Genomic DNA, 18,608 nt, shown 5'->3' with positions numbered 1-18,608 from the left:
AATTCTGGTAACACTGGCGAGTGTGGGCAGGATTCCCACCAGGGCAAGCCCCCTGCTTCTCTGGAGCTGCAGACACTTGACAAGACCTGGACCAGAGTGGACACAGATAATGAGCCCTGGTCACAAACCAGAGAACCTGGGGGTGGCATATGCTCCACAGGGATCGCGGACCTGGAAGGGTGATCCGAACACTCAGAGCCTGTCTTCCCGGGCACAGCGGAGAAGTTTCCACTCCCAGATTGTCTCCAGCCAGAGAACTGGAGGTGGGTTGTGAGACAGGATTGCCTGTGCAGAGCAGCCCAAGTCAAGGAGAATCACTTACAGTTGCTGTCAAAGCACTCTGAGTTTTTACAAGTTCAAACTGGTGCTTTTAGGAAAAGGAAAACCGGGAATACCCACAGAAAAACAAAGGGAAGTCTGATTTTTGCAGTGAATCCTAACCCTTACAGTCCTGTGAAGCAGTCAACGTGAGCCCGGGGATCTGGGCTTTTCCGAGGTGGGGTGGGGTCGCGCCCTCCCTCGAGGTGCGGGTGGCGGGTGAGCTACAAACCCCACATCCCCTCCTCCTTTCTCGGGCCCCTCCTGGCCTGCCTGCGCGCTCGGTGCCCCCTCCACGTCTGCGCAGACCCACGGGACGAGCGCCCGCGGAACCGCACGCGTGCAGCGCGCCCCGCCCGTCTCGCCTCTGCCCCGCCCCCCCCCCCCCCCCCCCCCCAGCCTACCGCCTTCCTCTCCCGGCCCCTGCAGCCCGGCATCTCTGAGCCGGGCCGCCCCGTGCTGGGTCTTCCAGCACCGACTCCGACTCCGCGCGTCGGAGCCGCCCCCCTCCCGTCCACACCGCTGGCTCTGCTCCAGCGAGTCCCTTACTCCAAAAACCACTGGAAACTGCGGGCCCCAACCTCCCGCGGGGAAGCCCTCCCCCGCCTCGGACTCCTTTACGCCGATTTCTTGGGTTCCCTCTCACAGACCGGCCCGGGCCTCCGTTTCTGTGACGGCTGCTGCGTCTACGTTTTGGGGTAACGTAAACTTTTTACTTAAATGTAACACTTAACCGGTAGAGCAGTGCACCAGCTGGGAGAGGGCCCTGTTCCTGCCCCCGCGCTCCTCCCGGGGGCTCCTCTCCTGCCACCTAACCTCCCTGGAGGGCGCCATCTACTCGGTCGGCTCCAAACCCACACCCCGGCAGCTGTCAAGCTGGGGGACGGACCACACGTTCACCTCCCAGCCCTCCCAAGACCCCGACGGACCCCCCACACACACACACTTAAAAAGGAACAAAAGAACTACACCTAAGAATCTCAGAAAGAATGAAATCATCAGAGATTCTGCAAACCCTAAAAGAAAGTGCACACTGGCCATGAACATCGATGACTGTGAAACCACGGGTGAACGGCCCGCAGGGGAATTTACGATGGAGGGGTCAGGCCGACAACACCGGCACCCAATAATCCGTCACAGCATCTTGCAGTGGGGCAACCAGACATCCCGAGCCCACTGGCATCACACAGTAGGAAGGACCCAGCACCACCCATCAAGCACGCACACCCAAAATACAAAGCCTGAATCTGCTGCAGCCCAACTGCCAGACAACAGGAGTCGGAGGGATGGAGGAACATTCAATGACGCCACAGGGGCAAAAATCAGGGAAACCCTAAGACAGGCGACCTGCTTTCTCCAGCCTACGAAGCACATGCAACGTGTGGTCCTCCCTGGGGTCCTGATCTGAATGAACCAACTGCAAAAGACACTGGGGACAAGTGGGGAAAACCGAACGTGGGCTGGGTATTAGGTGACACTAAGGAACCGCCGTTAATTTTGCTGGGTGTGATGAAAGCAATGTTTATCTTCTAAAAGGTATGTATGTCTCAGATATACACACAGAACTGTTTACGGGTAAAATGATACAGTATCTGAGGTTTGCTTTAAAATACTTTTTTTTTATATATAAAAATAAAAAGGTTGTGCCAGAATAGATGAAAAGGCAGAAAGCTGAAAGGTAACAGTTGCTAAGGCTGGTGAATACGGGTGCCTGTGGTCAGCTGACTAATGGTCCTGCCAAAGACGTAACCATCCTAGTAACTGCTACTTTAATCTAACAAAAGAGATCATGTTGCAGAGATGTGGTTCCACTAAGGACGCTGAGATGGGGAGATGATCCTGGATGACCCGCTGGGCTCAATGTAATCACAAGGGTCTGGACCAGTGACAGGCAGGAGGGCCTGCATCAGAGAAAATGACAGGGTGGAAGCAGAGGTCAATGTGATGCACAATGAAAGTGGAGGGGCCATGAGCCAGGAAATGCAGGCACCTCTAGGAGCCAGCGAAGAAGGGAGGAAGATTCTCCCTGAGCCTCCAGAAGGAACACAGACTCAGCTCCAGAACTAGGGAATAAATTCATGCTGCTCTAAGCCATTAAGTTTGTGGTAATCTGTTATAGCAGCAACAGGAAGCTAATGTAGGGTTTAAAAATCTAAAGTTTTTTAAGAAAGTAAAAGACACTGCACCAATGAAGAGATGAGGCTGCTGGCATGTAGCAGTCTGCACACTCCTGCAGGACAGGGGGCAGGTGGCAGCACGGCCAACCGAAGCAGCAGAGCAGAGGCCCCAGCTGCACATTAGAAGGGGTTGCAGGAGAAGGACCAGGAGAGGCTCTGGGCTCTGAGCTAAAATGAAGGCAGAGTGACAGTCAGGTCCACACTCAGGTGGGCTTTACCAGCTGCCCCACCTCCCTGCCAGCCATTCCACCCTGTGGGCAAAACTCCCCGGACCCTCTGAGACTCAAGAGTGTGGGAGGGTCTCGCTGCCCAGGTGAGTGACCACCCCTGAGCTGAGCCCTCTTCAGCCCAACACAGGGAGAAGAGTGAGGTCTCTGCCTGACAGCCAGCTGTGCACTCACAAAACTGGAAGCAGAACCGACCTGGTGATCTCGGCCCACCCAGGCCCATGGAGTTTAGAGTGAGACTTGTCAGGAGACAGAGAGACGCAAACAGACAGACACAGGGAGGGAGGGAGGCAAATTGATAAGGCACCAGATCAGCTCAGCTGCACCAAGCACAACTGTCAGACACAGCCTCACAGCTCTTCTCTGGGAAACACGGATGGACCAGAGGGCCCCTGCGCACGCAAGGACACCTGCTGCTCAGCTGGAGACCGAATGTGGCGGCCAAGACAGAATCCAGGCAGCGGTTGCATCCAACTTTCAATGAGCTGTAATTCTAACTCCTGGATTGGAGTCTCCGTATAAAACAGGACAGGACGTGAGAGGCTCAGAACACAGGAAAGAATTCACAGAATATGAAGAAGACACAGTAATCAGGTCAGGAGGCCATGTAACAGCTGACCTCATAAAAATATAAAAGACAAGGACGGGAGGGAATTTTTTTAAAAATATAGGACTTCTTTTAAAAAGACACAAACACCAGCCATAAACAGGTATTTCTGACAAAAACTCACCAAAAAACACCTCTCTGATAAGACACCAAAGTGAGGACAAGCTATAGATTAGAAGACAATCCATACACACAATCCAAAGGCAGGAGCCAGAAAGCATGAAATGCCCCTTTAACAGGAAGTCAGAGTCTACAGAAACCTAGGGATGGGGAGGCACACAGAGAGAAGGAAACACAGATGGGCAGTAACTACATGCAAAGGTATTCAACCTCACTGGCAATCAAGGAAATACAAATTAAAATAAAACTTTTTCAGTCTTGAGGTAAGCAAAAATTAAAACACCCAATACTGTCAAGTATCAGCAGAAATGTGGGGAAACAGGCACCTCCTCCCAGAGTGTGAGACTGAGAAGGGCTTTACCTCTTCAGAGCCACGAGGCCGCACTAGTCATACTGAAACACACACGCCCCATGAAATTCAGCAGAAATCTGCTTCTGGGGCACATGCACGTATGCACACAGAACTCCAAGAATGTCCTACCGGCCGTCTGCAACAGGAAAAACGGTGGAGGGAGGGAGGACAGAAGAAACGAACCAAGCCCACTTCTCTGATGGGACAAAAGAAACGTGCTTGGCCTCTACCTTCACATGGATGGGCCTCAAACCTGCCCAAGTGAGCAGAGAGGTGTAGAAAAGTTCCATGTAGAAAAAGCATTGTCTAAAAAGAAGAGGTTATTCAACTTGCAATGCCTACGTGATTTACTGCCTACTTGTGTGAAAATGGACCAGCTGTGCGCGCCATCTTGAGGGGTCACCCTGAGGAGGGTGGGGAGGGAATGTTACTGGGGACTAAAAAGGAAAGCAAAGCAGACGTGGCAGACACTGAGCACTGTTCATTTGGAGTGATGGGGATGTTTAATCACTTCTTGTACTTTTCTGCAATTATGGGATTTGTCAAAATAAAAATTTTAAAAAGAAAGATTTCCAGAATTGAGATGTCACCAAAAACTGAAGGGCCCACGGACTGCCAAACAGCAAGAAAAAAGACTCCCAGAGGAACACGCCCTCTGCTGGGGCCCACAAATCATGGAGGCCTTAGGGATACAGAGAAGAATGCAAAACTGAGGCTGGTGAGGAACAGGAGAGATGGCAGAAGACAGGCTGTGGAGACAAGAGGTGGGGCTGGGAGATGAGATGCCGGTATCACTGCGACCTAATGCTCAGGGCAAGGTGGCAGGACTGAGGGCCCAGTCTGGGGTACCAGTGAGCCCTTCCACTTCCCCTGTAACCCCCTCACCTGAACTCCCACTTTCCAAATACCATCTGCTATGAGCTGCAAAGATGTTTCACCCACATTCTTGTAAACATTTTTAGATGTACTGCTTTGTACACACATATGAACATTTGCCCAGGCATTCTAAAGCACTTTATGAGCAATCCGCTGGCACACAGGAGGGCTTAACGGAGGGTACAGGGGTGCCAAGCTGGGTCTTGGCTGCTTGCTGACAAGATCTCATCTGCCTGCTCCTGCATTACCTGAATTCTCTGACAATTTGCCCCTTCATGGAACCTGGGTACATTCAGATGGACTCTGGCATCTCCACAATTTCCTTATTTATTAAGGTTTTAGGGCAAACTTTGCAGAGAAGAAAAACATAACTAGATCGTGCTCATCCTAGAGACAATCAAGGATAGGGGCAGAGTATTCAACTACTGGTGTTCTCTGTGAATGTTTACTGTGTACAAATCTTTGGTGGTTAGAGGGCCTTGAGAGTTTTCACATTTGGGGAGGCTGGCGGGGGGTTTACATGGGCTGGGATATTATTATTCCCCCATTCATCAACATAATGGGACCTGTGCTCCAACTAGCTGAAACTTCACTATCCAACCTGTTTCTAAGATCAGACTGTTCAGGTAACAAGGGATGACAGCATTTGACGTTTTTCACCAGATGAATGCTTTATTTCAATGCTTAATTCGGAGGGGACAATAGAGGGATAAGGGGCACTCACTTGTGTTCCTGAAGACCTCACTTAACACAAAATTCACATAATCAGCTCTTGAGTTTCCAGGGAGAGATCCAAAGTGAGTGCGGGGATGGGGCCAGGAATATGTGCTTAGAAATCACAACTCTTCAGACACTGCAGGGCGATGTTATTTTAATTCTCCATTTTTATTCTCTTGCGATTTCTTGGCTAGTAATTCTCAGAAACCCTCACATAAACTGACAGCAGAGTACAGCACAGTGGTTTTCAGAACTTCATGTCAGTTCACTACAGCTAACTTCTGATCCCCAGCGACTGATCAGGGCTCATCCTTCAGCCTAGTCTAGCTTCCCTATTAACTGTTACAGAATCTAAAACCAATTGCACCCTGTAACAGCAGCTAACACCACAGCCGCCCAGGTTCTGACGCCTGACAGCCACCTCCCTGCATCCTGAGGTTCAGGCCTTTCTGTCTCCCTGAGACAGCAGCGCTGCCATGGGTGGTGGCAGTTACTACGATGGACTTCACCAGTCAGCTTTCAAACTGTGGGAGGGGTCCTTTTATTTTTTAATTTAGTAGGAGGCATAAAGTTGAACAGAGATGTTAATATTTTTATATCACAGTATCTCACATGTGCATGATTCATTGTTTTAACTTAGAAACAAAAACCCTAAATATAGTAATGAAACTATTCTTTGTCTTTCATAGCAGAGAATCATTACAGACTATGTAAATTTGATGAATTAGGATAAAAATCCCTAATTTAGAAATAACCCTAAGAAACTGAAGAAGTTAAAAATGGCTACTTCTGAGCCATGGAAAGAAGAAAAATGGTAACATGATAAAACATAGATGAGCCTTGAAAACTTGCTACAGTGACAGTCGCCAGACACCAGAGGCCATGTATTGTCTGATTCCCTTTATATGAAATGTCGAGAAAGAAAGCAGATTAGTGCTTGCCGGGGGCTGGGGGCTGAGGAAACGGGGGTAACTACTAATGGGTATGGGGCTTCTTTTTGGCTTGATGAAAATGTTCTAGAATTAAATACTGGTGATGGCTGCACAGCTCTGTGAATATACTGAAGGTCACCCAACTATATGCTTTAAAAGGTTGAACTTTATGGTATCTGAGTTATACTTTAATAAAGCTGCTACAAAAAATGTTTTTTTCTAAGTGGCTGCCTCTAGCAGGGGGTGTGGCAGGAGGGAGGAGGGAGACTACACCTCTCCAACACCATTAGCTCTGCTGCCCTACTTCTCTCTGGAGCCACCGTCATGGCCTTACAGTCACAAAGTCCTCCTGCTTTGACTGACTCCCTTATACCTCACACCTTGCTTCTGGGTGCTGGTCAGATTGAAGCCTGAATCTGCTTCCCACCTCCCTCTTCTTTCCACTCCCCTGCCAGGGGCATCTTTCCAGCCCCATTCCAGACCCTGATGTCTCCTGCTCCCGAGACTTCTGAGGCTCTTTATTACCACCAGGATGGTGCCCTGGCTCTACAGCAGGCATTCAGGACATGGTTGAGTCAGGCCCGGCCTCCTTGGCCTAAAATCTCACTCCAGTCAGCCTTCACACAGATGCTGGTCATGCAGTGTGTCCCTGTGGTGCCGCAGGAACTGATTTCCTGCTCGCCAGGCTGGTGTGTCCCAGCTACCTCCCTGCTCAGGAGTGTCCCGTCTCCCAGGCGCCTCCCCCTCCACAGCAGAGGGGCCCCAGCTGTTTGGGCACACAACCTCCATACAGACCTGCCCACCTCCCAGGGCACCAGGTGTGCTCGCTACTTCCAGGCTCAGCGCCTCCCTAAGCATCTCTGGCTCTTTGGGGCCTGACCACGTGTGTAGCACCAGGCAGCTCGTGAGGCCTCAGGAGCCGACTGACCAACCCTGCAGAGGGGCCTGGGAGCTCCTTGGGATGGGGGTACCCACCCCCGGCAAGCACAGAGCTTAATGGACAGCATCCCTGCATCAACCTGCATCCGGCACTGAATACGTGTGCGAAGGTGGGAGAGGAGGGGCTGCTAGCCAAAGGGGGTGTCCCTTACCTACCAAACAGCCCATAGCACAGCTGGGGCTCAGGACTCTGAACAGGCTGGTTGACAATAAGGCTCCCAGTCATGGAAAACTGAATTCCCCCTACCCACGCTCAAGAATCAATCAAATTCTGGCTGATTCCTTCTCTACCTAAACCCTAGCCATGGTAAACTGAGGAACCATGTTGACTGGGATGGCTGGGGATACCCTGAACACCTTAGGAAACAGGGTAACCCCTCAGGAAAAAGCAGAAGCCCCATCTCACCTGGGCCTGGGCTGTCGGGAACCCGGGGGCCCTCCTCCTCTCCTCAGGGGTCTCCTCCATGCGCCAGGCAGCATCCTGAGGACACAGAGCTGGGGGAGGAAAGTGAAGTCACAGAGGCAGCTCTCCCTGCTGAAGTGTGCCCACAGAAATCCTACCTCTGGATCCTGGCCCGCCCCTTCGGGCAAGGGAAAAGACCCACCTCCTCATGGTACAGATGAAGGACATGGGGCCAGAGAAGTTAAAGAATGTGACAACACAGAAACCATGGACCATCTCCCTCTGCTCCAAGGCACTGTCTCAGAGAAGCAGTGTCTGTTTACAGCCTTTCTGGGCCTGGGCCCTAAATGGCCACACATTCATTCTCATACATCCTGTCCTGGAAATGTCACCACTCTGAAATCCCTCGTGGAATCTTCTGATCCTTTCCTGCTTCAGCTCTGCACAGAGACAGATCTGGACCACCGTCCCTGTCCTAAGACCTGGCTCCTGAGCTCTGAGCCCCAGTAATGGCAGGTTACTGCTGGGAGAGGCCATGACATGGCAGCCAACGTGGCTGATGAGGATATGGGTTCTGGACTCACCCCAGGAAGCCCACGGGTCAACAGCCGCCATCCCCCAGGACTGGTCCGTAAGGAAACCTGCACCAGAGGATCAGGTTAGGACAAGGAAAAGAAAGAATTGTGATATCAATTCTAGTGACTGAAGGCAACAAAACGGAAGAGGAGACCTGTCTCACTAATGGGCATAACAGAATTCCATAAACAGAGCCCAGGGACATGTAAAAAAAAAATCCAACATAAGCTAAATTTATAGTGGAAATGCACAGGTGGGTCACTTGCAGGAAATTTATTGATATGACAGAATAGATCCCTTTAAATGGCTGGAAAAGTAGCTGATAAAATTAACATCACCTAATTTTGAAAAATATGTTCTTAAATTATAAACCAATACTATATAAATAATAAACAATAATAAAAGTAAAAAAACATGAAAATAGTAGAGAATTTTTAGTTGTAGGTATGACTGTTTTCCAAAAAATCCCACAAATCACCAGAAACATCTCTTAGAACTAATGTCTCAGGAAATGACTATAAAATACACAAAAATTACACTTGTCTTTTATATGAACAGACAATTTTTTAAAAATCTCACTCAGTTCTAATTCTGTACCAAGTCAGAGAGATCCCTTCCAATCCCCAAAAGCCCTCAGCCCAACCTCCCTTCAGCTCTGACCCCTGGCTACAGCAGGGCATTGCTGGGGAGGCCCAGAAGAAACAGGGATTTAGACTCACCCCAGGAGGCCCAAGGGTTGATGGCAGCCATCCTGCAGGATTAATCCACCAGGCACTTGCCCAGGAGCAGTGGATCTGGGTGATTACAGAAAGCAGCTCCAATACCCACCTAGTCACAAAAGTGGAAAAAGACAAAAGTGGTTTTCTCACAGACGATCCTGTGGGAATAAAGAGAACACAACTACAGAAGCAACAAAAGACTCCTAGGGAGCATTATAAGAAAATAGAATGTACGTGTCAAAACATAACAGAATTCCTGAAAAGAAATGAAGGGTGACTTGAATAAGCTGAAAAAGGGAACAGTCCAGGAGGAGACAGCGGAAATTTGTCTCTGGTTCCCAAGAGAGGTAACTTTCTGTTGACTTAACAAAAATTAATGTAAAATCTACCTACAACCTTCGTATGTAAATGGTTGCCTGGAGCTGAGAGGGAGAGAGGAACGGGAAGTGGCCGCTTAATAGGTTCACGGTTGGATTTTTTTTTTTTTTTTTTTTTTGCGAGGGGGCGATGAAAATGTTCTGGAGTTATATAGTGGTGAGGACCGCATAACGTTCTCAACGTACAACAAAACCACTGATTTGTACGCTAATATGGTTAATTTCATGTCACATAAATCTTAGCTTAAAAACCAAAAAAAAACCACCTGAAAGACCTGCCAGGCCCAAGCCTCTTTCTCCTGGTGCAGAGGCCAACGGAAAGCCGAATTTGGAGCCCAAACCCCGTCCTCCTCCCATTCCCCAGGTTCTAGGTCTTTATGCAACCTCTGAGTGTACCAACGCCAACTGGCAGGGCTTCGCGACTTCCTGGGAGCGTCTACAAAGCACTGGGACACCCACTGGGCTCCGGGAGACCCGAGATCTGCGCCCAAACGCCGAGGCGGAACACTGAGTATTCTGCACCGCTGTCTGCAACTGGACAAAGTCCTCCGGTCACGGCACGTCTGCAGGCGCCCCGGGCTATCCCCAGCCCACTTCTGACTTCCCTCCGGGCCAGAGGAGGACGGGCTCGCAGGAGAAATGGAAAGGTGGATTCCCGGAGAGGCCTCGGAGGGGTCCTCACCTCAAGCCTCCCGGCCTCCCGCCCCAGATTTCCTCCGCACCCCGGCTCGGAAGTGATGCTCACCGCCCGTCCTGCGAGCCACAGGCCTCCCACCTCGAGGGCCGGCGCCGCCGCTCTTCGAGGACGACTGAGCAAGCTCGCTCGCGCTTCACGGGGAGCGCTCGGCCCGGCCCGGCCGTACGCTCGCAGTTCCCGCCCGGGGGACAAAAGCCCGACAAGCAGGGTTCACCGGGGCCCGCCTAGCTGGTCCGGCGCGGCCTCCAGACCGAAGGCGGGCCGAGGACCCGCCCTGGCGCCGCGCCCGCCGCGAGCGTAGGCGCCGCCTCTCCCGACCCTCCCGGCCGGCGGCAGCGGCGAACGCAGCAGCAGCAGCAGCCAGACCGTCCGGGCGACCGCCTCACCTCGGCCGCGGACAATGGCGGCCGCTCCCCCGGCGTCGGCCGGGACGCGCGCCGCGCGGGCTGCTGGGAGTGGTAGTTCCAGGCAGCGCGCTTCCGGTGGGGCCGAAAGTGCCTCCACGGTAAGTTGCTGGGGCTGCGCCGCCTCCAACGCGCCCTCCGACGCGCTGACCCGGGTCGCCGTGTTCGAAGCCGCGGCAGGGCGGGCGGCTCTGTCCCAGCGGCGGACCGCGCTCCCCCGCCGCCGCTGGCCGACGTGGGGCGCCTGGGTGATCGCGGCTCGCGAGCATCAGCCCGCCGTCCGTAAGATGGCGGCTCGCGTCGCCGCGCTGAGCAGGAGGAACGTGGGGGAGTCCGAGCGCTCTCCGTCGCTTAACAGTTGCGAGATTGTAAGGAAGTGGCTGTTATGATGCCCTGTTTTCGGATGAGGAGCCTGACTTTGAGCTTCCCCTCACGTATGAAGCCACGTGGCTTGTTACCGAGTCGAACTGAGTCCTGGACCGAGGCCTCTCTCCCACCCCTGCCCAGGCCCTGGCTTCCCGCGCCCCCGCCGCCTTCTCCTTGCTCCGTGCTCGCCGTGCCCGTTCACTTCACCTTAGTTGCGACTGTCAGCTGAGGGAACAGCACGGTGGTCACAGAGTGTCCGACTGCAGGGAGCCGTCACTGCTCCGGCCCTGAGCGAGGTGGGCCGAGCAGACCTGGGCTCCGGCCTCGCCAGAGCTCTCCGGCTTCCGTAGAGAGCAGACCGAGCCCGGGAGGGAAAGGCCGGGGTGACCCATGAACCAACGCAGTAGCCAAGGGGGTGGTGATCAGCCGTCAGATTGTGGACATGTTAGTATTTTAATTAAAAGTAGAGCCAACAGACAGTGTATTCAAGGTTCTGCGTCATGGGCTGCAGTCCAGCCTGTAATACCCAGAAAAGGGGGGGGGGGGGGCATAGAGGAGGCCTCTCCGTGCGGAGCTGCTCACCCAGGGTGGCTGGGAACGGTTACAGGTGTGTAGTGATTGGCTTCCCTCCTACCCAGGCCCTCTCCTACTTCAGCTACCCCAGCTTGCTGTATGGTACCTTATGCTCTGTGCTACGAGGTGGCAAAGGCTGGGCTGGACAGCCGTCTTGGATGTCCCTATTAGGGGATCTGAGCTGTTACTGAGCTTTCTGAGTGGGAAAAGACCAGAGGAGTAGGAGAATCTAGGTTCTCTGTGGACATGCCCTTCCTCTGGGAGACGCCCAAAGTGTGGCCACCCCATGCCGCATGAAGGGCTCCAGCTGGTTCCACTTCCTCATAGTCAGATGAGAATGAAAGGTAAAGGGAGAGGGAGTCCAGGAGGCGTTAACTGGAACACCTAGGGCATTTTATGAACTCGTTTGTAGGGTCACCAATAGTAAAATAACTAGCACAAATTAGCTAGCTCACAGTTACCTTACGCTCTCAAATCCTAGAATTAATTCGTCTCCTCCAGCCAAGAGTCCAAGAGTCACTAAGGTCAACAGTCGATGGGAGTGGGTTCCCCACGTGAAAGTCCCGATGCTTGTCTACTGTTGATAACCACGCAGAAGCCCCGCCTTCCACGGCTCTTTGCCACCAGCTCAGTATTCAGCCTCCAATTTCTCACATCCCTGTAATTTAATGTTAGAAGTCTGCTCATTTTGCTTTTAAGAAAAATATGTAGAACAATAAACTTGTAAGAAACTCAGTGAAACCCTGTGAACACACTAAGCTGAAAAAGAAAAAAAATCAACCCACAGGTTGAAACCCCTGTGTTCCCCCTCTCCAACAGAAACCGCAGGTTCCTCCAGAGGCAGCCACTATCCTGAATGAGATGTGGGTCGCTCCACGTGTTTCCTGAAACTACAAGGCGTCTGTATTCCAGAGCAATACAAAGCATGTTTTGCATTCACAGAGATGCTATCGATACCATGAGATTTCATTTGCAACTTACATTGTTTGCTCCGTGTATTTATCCTTTTTGGTATGTGAAGCTGTATTTCATTTATTTTCACTGCTGTATAGTTTCCCATTGAATGAGTTTACCACAATGTTTATCCTCTCTACTTCTGTGTGTGTGTGTGCGGTGAGGTAATTGGGTTTACTTGTTTACTTATTCAAGGAAGTACTGGAGATTGAACCTAGGACCTCATGCATGCTAAAGCATGCATTCTACCACCTGAGCTATACCCTCCCCACATCGTCTCTACTTTTGATAGCCACTTGGATTCATTCAAAAATACTCATTAAAGCAAAAAACTGGGAATAAAGTAGTGGAAAAAAAATCGAGCTTACGTTCTAGAGGGGAATAAGCAGTAAAGAAGTAACTGTAACATGTAGAACATGTAACATATCTGATGGGATAACTGCTAAAAGCCAAGGAGGGAAAGGTGACAGGGGAGGCTGGAGGATCAGGGAAGGCCTTACTGAGAAGCAAAGATCTGAACACAGGGAGGAAGCCAGCCATTCAGACATCTGCTTGCACCTTTGCAAGCAAAGGGCTTCCAGTTTTTGCTCCTATAAATGATGTTGCTATGAACATTCACGTATAGGTCTCCTTATAGTTTCTCCTTGTGGGTTTCTCTGGTGTGAGTATGTCCACAACTGGTAGAAATGTCACCCAGTTTCCAAAAGGATTGCGTCTTTTTATAGTTCCACTAGTAACATCTAGGAGTTCCACCTGCTCCACATCCTCACCAATGCTTGGTAGTGTCAGATTTTAAAATGTTTGCCAAATGCATGGTACAGAGTGGTATTTCATTGTGACATGTGTGCGCTTACTAATGAGACTCAGCATTTTTTCATGGTTTTTAGCCATTTGTGTTTTCTCTGAATTACCTTCTCATTTCTCATTTCATTCCTGTATTTTTCTCTTGGTTTGTCTTTTTCTTGCTGGTTTGTAAAAGTTCTTCACATAAATTTAACATTGATCTTTTATTAGTAATATATCCCTTCTAAGTCGTAACTTATCTTTTACTTTGTTTATGGTGTCTTTTGAAGAAAAGAAGGATTTTTTTAATATCTTTTGTTTCCATTGTGTTTTGTCTTCATTTCAAAATCTCAGCTACATTTCAGTCCTAAAAATAGATCCTGTATTTTCTCCTAAAAGACTTCCTAATCAGCTTAATTGCTGTATAACTGACACATGATAAACTGCACATATTTAAAGTGTATAATTTTGTAAATTTTGATATGTTTAAACCTGTAAAACCATCACCACAATCAAGAGAATGAATCTAACCATCATCCCCAGTTTTTTCACGTCCCTTTAAGTTCCTCCCTCCCATCTCTCCACACATGGGACGATACATTGCATACTCTTTATCTGGGGGGATCTGGTTTCTTTTACTCAGCATAATTATTTTGAGATTCATCCATGTTGTTGCATGTATCAATGGGACATTCCATTTTATTGCTCAGTAATACTCCATTTTATGAATCTACCACAATTTGTTTACCCAGTCACCCGTTGTTGGACATTTGAGTTGTTTCCAGTTCAGGGCTGTTATAAATAAAGCGGATATGACATTAGCATAGGGTACAAGTCTTTGTATGGGCATCTATTTCCTTCTGGGTAAATGTCTAGGAGCAGAATGGCTGAGTCACATGGTAGGTGTAAGTTCAGTATTTTAAGAAACTGTCAAAAAAAAAAAAAAGAAAAAAAGAAACTGTTCTAATCTGTGATAAAAAAAAAAAAGAAACTGTCATTTTATTTTTCAAAGTGGTTGTACCATTTTACATTCCCACCCACACGTATGAGCGTTCCAACTCCTCCACATCCTCACCAATGTTTGGTGTGGTCAGTCTCTTTGACTTCTGCAACTCCAGCAGATGTGTATTGGTACCTCACTGTGGTTTGAATTTATATCCTAATTACTACTGATGTTGAACATCTTTTCTTGTGCTTCTTTGTCATTTGTATATTTTCTTTCATGAAAATATTTTTCCTGTTTTTCAAAAATTGGGTTTTTTTTTTATTGTTGATCCATTTTTTTACTTAATTTTTGTAGCCGGTGTGAGGTAAGGGTCACAGTTTTGGTTTTTTTTTGTTTTTGTTTGAAATAACTATCCTCTTGTTCCAGTACTATTGGTTGAAAAGGCTATCCATTTCCCACTTCGCTGCCTGTATGCCTTTGTGAAAAATCAGCTATCCACAGATGTGTGGGCTTCTCTGTGGACTGTATATTCTGTTCCGTTGACATATTTGTCTATCTCTATACCAATACCATGAGGCTTTGATTATGCACTTTATAATAATTCTTGAAATCAGATAGTGCTAACTCTTCAACTTTCTTCAGTTCAGAGTTGTCTTTATTATTTTAGGTTCCTTGCAGTTCCATGATTCCCTGTCTACAAAAGTCCTGCTGGGATTTTGATTGGGAGTGCACTGAATATATAGATCAATTTGACAAAACTGATATCTTAACAATATTGACTCCTCTGACATATAAATAAGTATATTTCTCGATTTGTTTAGGTGTTCTTTAATTTCTTTCAGCAATATTTTGTTTTTAGTGTAGAGATTCTTCACATCTTTTGTCATATTTATCCATAAGTATTTCATATTTTTTGATGCTGTGGTGAATGGTATTTTTAATATTTTCAATTTCCAGCTGTTCATTACTAGCATATAAAAATCCAATCGATTTTTGTAGGTTGATCTTGTATTCTGCAATCTTACTAAACTCACTTGTTAGTTCTAATAGCTTTTTTTTTTTTTGGTTGATTCCATCAGATTTTACTTCTTCCTTTCCAATATAAATTCCTTTAATTCAATTTCTTTGCCAATTGCCTTAGCTAAAACCTCCCTTACGATGTTGAACAGAAGTGATGAAATCAGGCATCCTTGCCTTGTTCTCATGTTAGGGGTAAAGCATTCAGGTTTTTTGCCATTGGGTGTGATATTACCTGTGGGTTTTTGCAGATGCCTTTTATCAGGTTGAGAACGTTTCCTTCTACTCCAAGTTTGATGAAAGTTGTATTTTTTTTTTAAATCAGGAATGGATGTTGGATTTTGTCAGGTTTTTTTCTCCATGTATTAAGATAATCATACTTTTTCCTTTTTAGCTTGTTAATCCAGTGAATCATATTTATTGATTTTTGTTACACCCAACTCTGCAGTCTTGAGATAAACCCCACTTGATCATGATGTTTTTAAAATTATTTTTATTATGTTATTATCATTTTATTGGATTCAATTTCCTGAAATTTTGTTTATAAAATGTTTGTAACATATACATTTGATAAAGGACTAGTATCTAAGATCTATATACAACTCCTACAACTCAATAATAGAAAAGACAAATAACCCAACAAAAAAATGGGTAAAAGGCTTGAATAATTCACAAAAGAAGACAGGTGGCCAAAAAGCACATGGAAAAGTGTTCAGTGTCATTAGTCATCACACCACAATGAGCTATAACTAGAATGGCCAAAATGGAAGAGATGGACAATACCAAATGCTGAGGATGCGGGGAAGCAGGATTCTCACGTATGGCTGATATTCGCATGAAGTATTACAACTGCTCATAGGTAATCAGTTTCAACACGTGGGTGACGTTCTTCCAGGGAGTTCCCCTAGAAGGGCGTTATGGTTTCACAGAGTTGGGATTATCCGTGTTATTATGAGCCTAATTTTGTCTTCCAGTAATAGGCTGTTTAATTCTTGCACCATAACTACGTAAACAATCTCCTACTGGTGAGCACTCCTTACTTTGCTGTTGTGACTCACGCTATAATGAAGGTCCCACACCCACGTGCTTTCATACCTGGGCAGTTACTTCCATGAGTGAATTGCCAAGGCGAGGCTGCTGAGTCGACTCACGGGCGTTCTCTACACTGGGACTCTTCTAACCTGACCGCCCTATAGAGAAGGTGCAGCCATATAACCACCCACGTGTGCTGAGTACTGGGGTCCATGTCCCCACTAGTTTTGCCTACGTCCAACGGTCTTTTATAATCTTTGCCAGTCTTTACCTGTCAGCTGCCCTCCCGGGACTGCATTTCCTGCAGTCTAAAAAGAACTTCCTGACTAGGATTTCTGTATCAAATGAGGTTACTCAGACTGAGTGCTTCGGACACCACCTACCTCATAACATGTGCCGAAGTGTATATTTTTACCATTTTTGCTTAAAACTCTTGTACTGATGAGTTCATACACTTGTCCATGTTTTCACTGACCACTTGTCCTCTCATCCGTTGCCTGCTCATGTGTAAGGACGGGGAGCCACCCAGCCTTGGTCCTCCCTGAATGGGATGGGAATGGCCCTAGATCGGGGATTGGCAGAGCCTTTTCTGGTAAGTTCTTTTGGCTTTTCAGGCCATGCAATCTCTTCCACAACTACTAGCTCTACCTTATAAAGCAGCCGTAGACAATAAGGAAACGACTGAGTACATGATATGTTCTAATAAACCTTTATTTACAAAAACACATGGGCCAGATTTGGACTGTGGGCCCTAGTCTGCCAATCTCGGCTCTAGTGTCGCCATTAAGCCTGATATCACCATATTATAAAAACACTTTTTTCCCCTGAAATAATAAATACTAAACTTTATCAATTTTTTCATTGATGATTGAGATGACTTGTTTTTCTCCACTGGTTGATTAAAATGGAGCACTATAGTTGTACACTTCCCAAAACAAAGAACCCTGTTTCCTGGAAGGACTGTTCCTAAATCCACGCGTCCTCACTGTAATGTCTGAGCTGGAACTTTTGCGTTAATATTCCTGAGAGATATTGGCCTTTAATTTTTCTTTCTTTGAGCTTTGAGTGACTAGTTACCTCACAAAAGAGGTAAAATTTAGCTTTCTGCATGTTCTGGGACAGTTGTTGATCAAAGAGTTTTCTCTGTCTTGAACAAGTAAATAATTTGCTGGTGAAACAGCTTGGGTTTAAAATTTTGTGGAGTAATTCTTTTGAGAACTTTTTCAATTTAAGCTGAAATATTTATTAGGTTTTCTGTGTTTTTCTCAGTCAGTACTATGTTTTCCTAGAAAACTGTCTTTTTCATCTAAGTTATTCAAGTGTATTAACACAAAGATGTACAAACTTTCTGATATAATTTTCTGTGTTGATTTCCCTTTTCATTCCCAAAGTTGCAAATCTGTGTTATTTTTCTTAGATTGGAATTTATACAGTTTGCTTTTCTCAGAGCCACCTTTTACCAGGTATTTTCTGCCTTTATCTTTATTATGTCTTTGATTTTGCTTTGATTAGAAATATTCTCTTAATTGTTCTTCAGCTTGTGGGTTGCCCACCCGGAGGGTATGAGGCCCGACTATATTGTGAGCAAACCCAAGAAATATTTTCTTTTTCTCATTTCGTGTGTTGGCCACTAACTGTCCACTTCTTCTTGCTTTTGCTACTTTGGTGCACCCATTTCTAATGACTCAGACTGAGGTTGGATCTACGTCTTTCTCTTCTTTGTCTTTTTATTTATTGTAAAATTGTAGCAATTTTTAGAGAAACATAAAAAGTCACACAGTATTCTAAGACTCTTATTAAATTAGCTATGTTCCAAAGAGAAGAAAAGAAATGAAAAGGAAACAAAACAGTGTAAAAATGTATATAAATAATTAAAACTTAGCTAGGTTCACTTCTGTGTTTCCTTCTAAGCCCTTTCCAGGTGCACACACAGGGTCACACAGCCACGTTTCTGCACCTCTCAGTGCATTATGGGTGTTCTCCACATTTCCACACAGTGCTCATAATTACAGCTCAGGGTGGCTTCCTGAAACAAACTAGAAGTAGCCTAGCCTTCCAGCATTGGGGGAACAAAGAAGTAAAAAAATAAGAGCATGCTGGCTCTTTGAAGTACTTCATTCAGTCACTTAGTCAAATGTCATCAATTATTGTGACTTCTCGCAACAGCCTTTCCCACACCGGTTGATTGCATTACCTAGGATTATTGAGGGGAGTTTTGATCTTACTAAGTATTTCTCACTGGCAATTTCCCCAGCTATCAAATGCCTCCCAGGCTCAGCCCTTCTCTGGGAATGGTTGAAAAAGACAAAATCTACATGTACTTGTATAGCTTTTCTGAATTAAAATGAAAGATGCAGTTGCCCCCCTGCACCCTGTATGAGTTCTTCGGTGCCCAGTGAGTTTAGAGCCTTGATGATGGAAAGCGTTCCCACACGGCTGACGTTTACATGGCTTCTCTCCAGCGTGTGTTCTCTTATGTGAGTGAAGGCTAAGTGA

At 47.2% G+C, this 18,608-nt stretch overlaps 1 protein-coding gene and 1 long non-coding RNA gene across 4 annotated transcripts in view; one reads left to right on the top strand and one right to left on the bottom strand.

The window, feature by feature from the left end:
• ZNF606 (zinc finger protein 606) overlaps positions 1-18,608 on the bottom strand; it is a 39,365-nt gene that overhangs the window by 8,880 nt on the left and 11,877 nt on the right. Inside the window, exons 1-4 of one of the 3 annotated variants that reach the window (XM_032487434.1) lie at positions 10,424-10,442; positions 8,964-9,072; positions 8,253-8,309; positions 7,672-7,760 (exon numbers count right to left, since the gene is read on the bottom strand). In XM_032487434.1, coding sequence (XP_032343325.1) covers positions 7,672-7,760; positions 8,253-8,309; positions 8,964-8,994 — 177 coding nt within the window. In that variant the 5' untranslated portion in view covers positions 8,995-9,072; positions 10,424-10,442. Of the gene's footprint in view, positions 1-7,671; positions 7,761-8,252; positions 8,310-8,963; positions 9,073-10,085; positions 10,443-18,608 lie in introns of those variants that run through there. The other 2 variants (XM_032487432.1, XM_032487433.1) reach the window with 2 other exon arrangements.
• On the top strand, positions 10,405-12,464 carry LOC116665974. The gene is made up of 2 exons (XR_004322821.1): positions 10,405-10,542; positions 12,200-12,464. It is a non-coding gene; the product is annotated as an uncharacterized LOC116665974 (long non-coding RNA).

This window comes from Camelus ferus, chromosome 9 (assembly GCF_009834535.1).
Source record: "Camelus ferus isolate YT-003-E chromosome 9, BCGSAC_Cfer_1.0, whole genome shotgun sequence".
Lineage (NCBI taxonomy): Eukaryota > Metazoa > Chordata > Mammalia > Artiodactyla > Camelidae > Camelus > Camelus ferus.
This window is presented reverse-complemented; position numbering and strand designations above follow the sequence as displayed.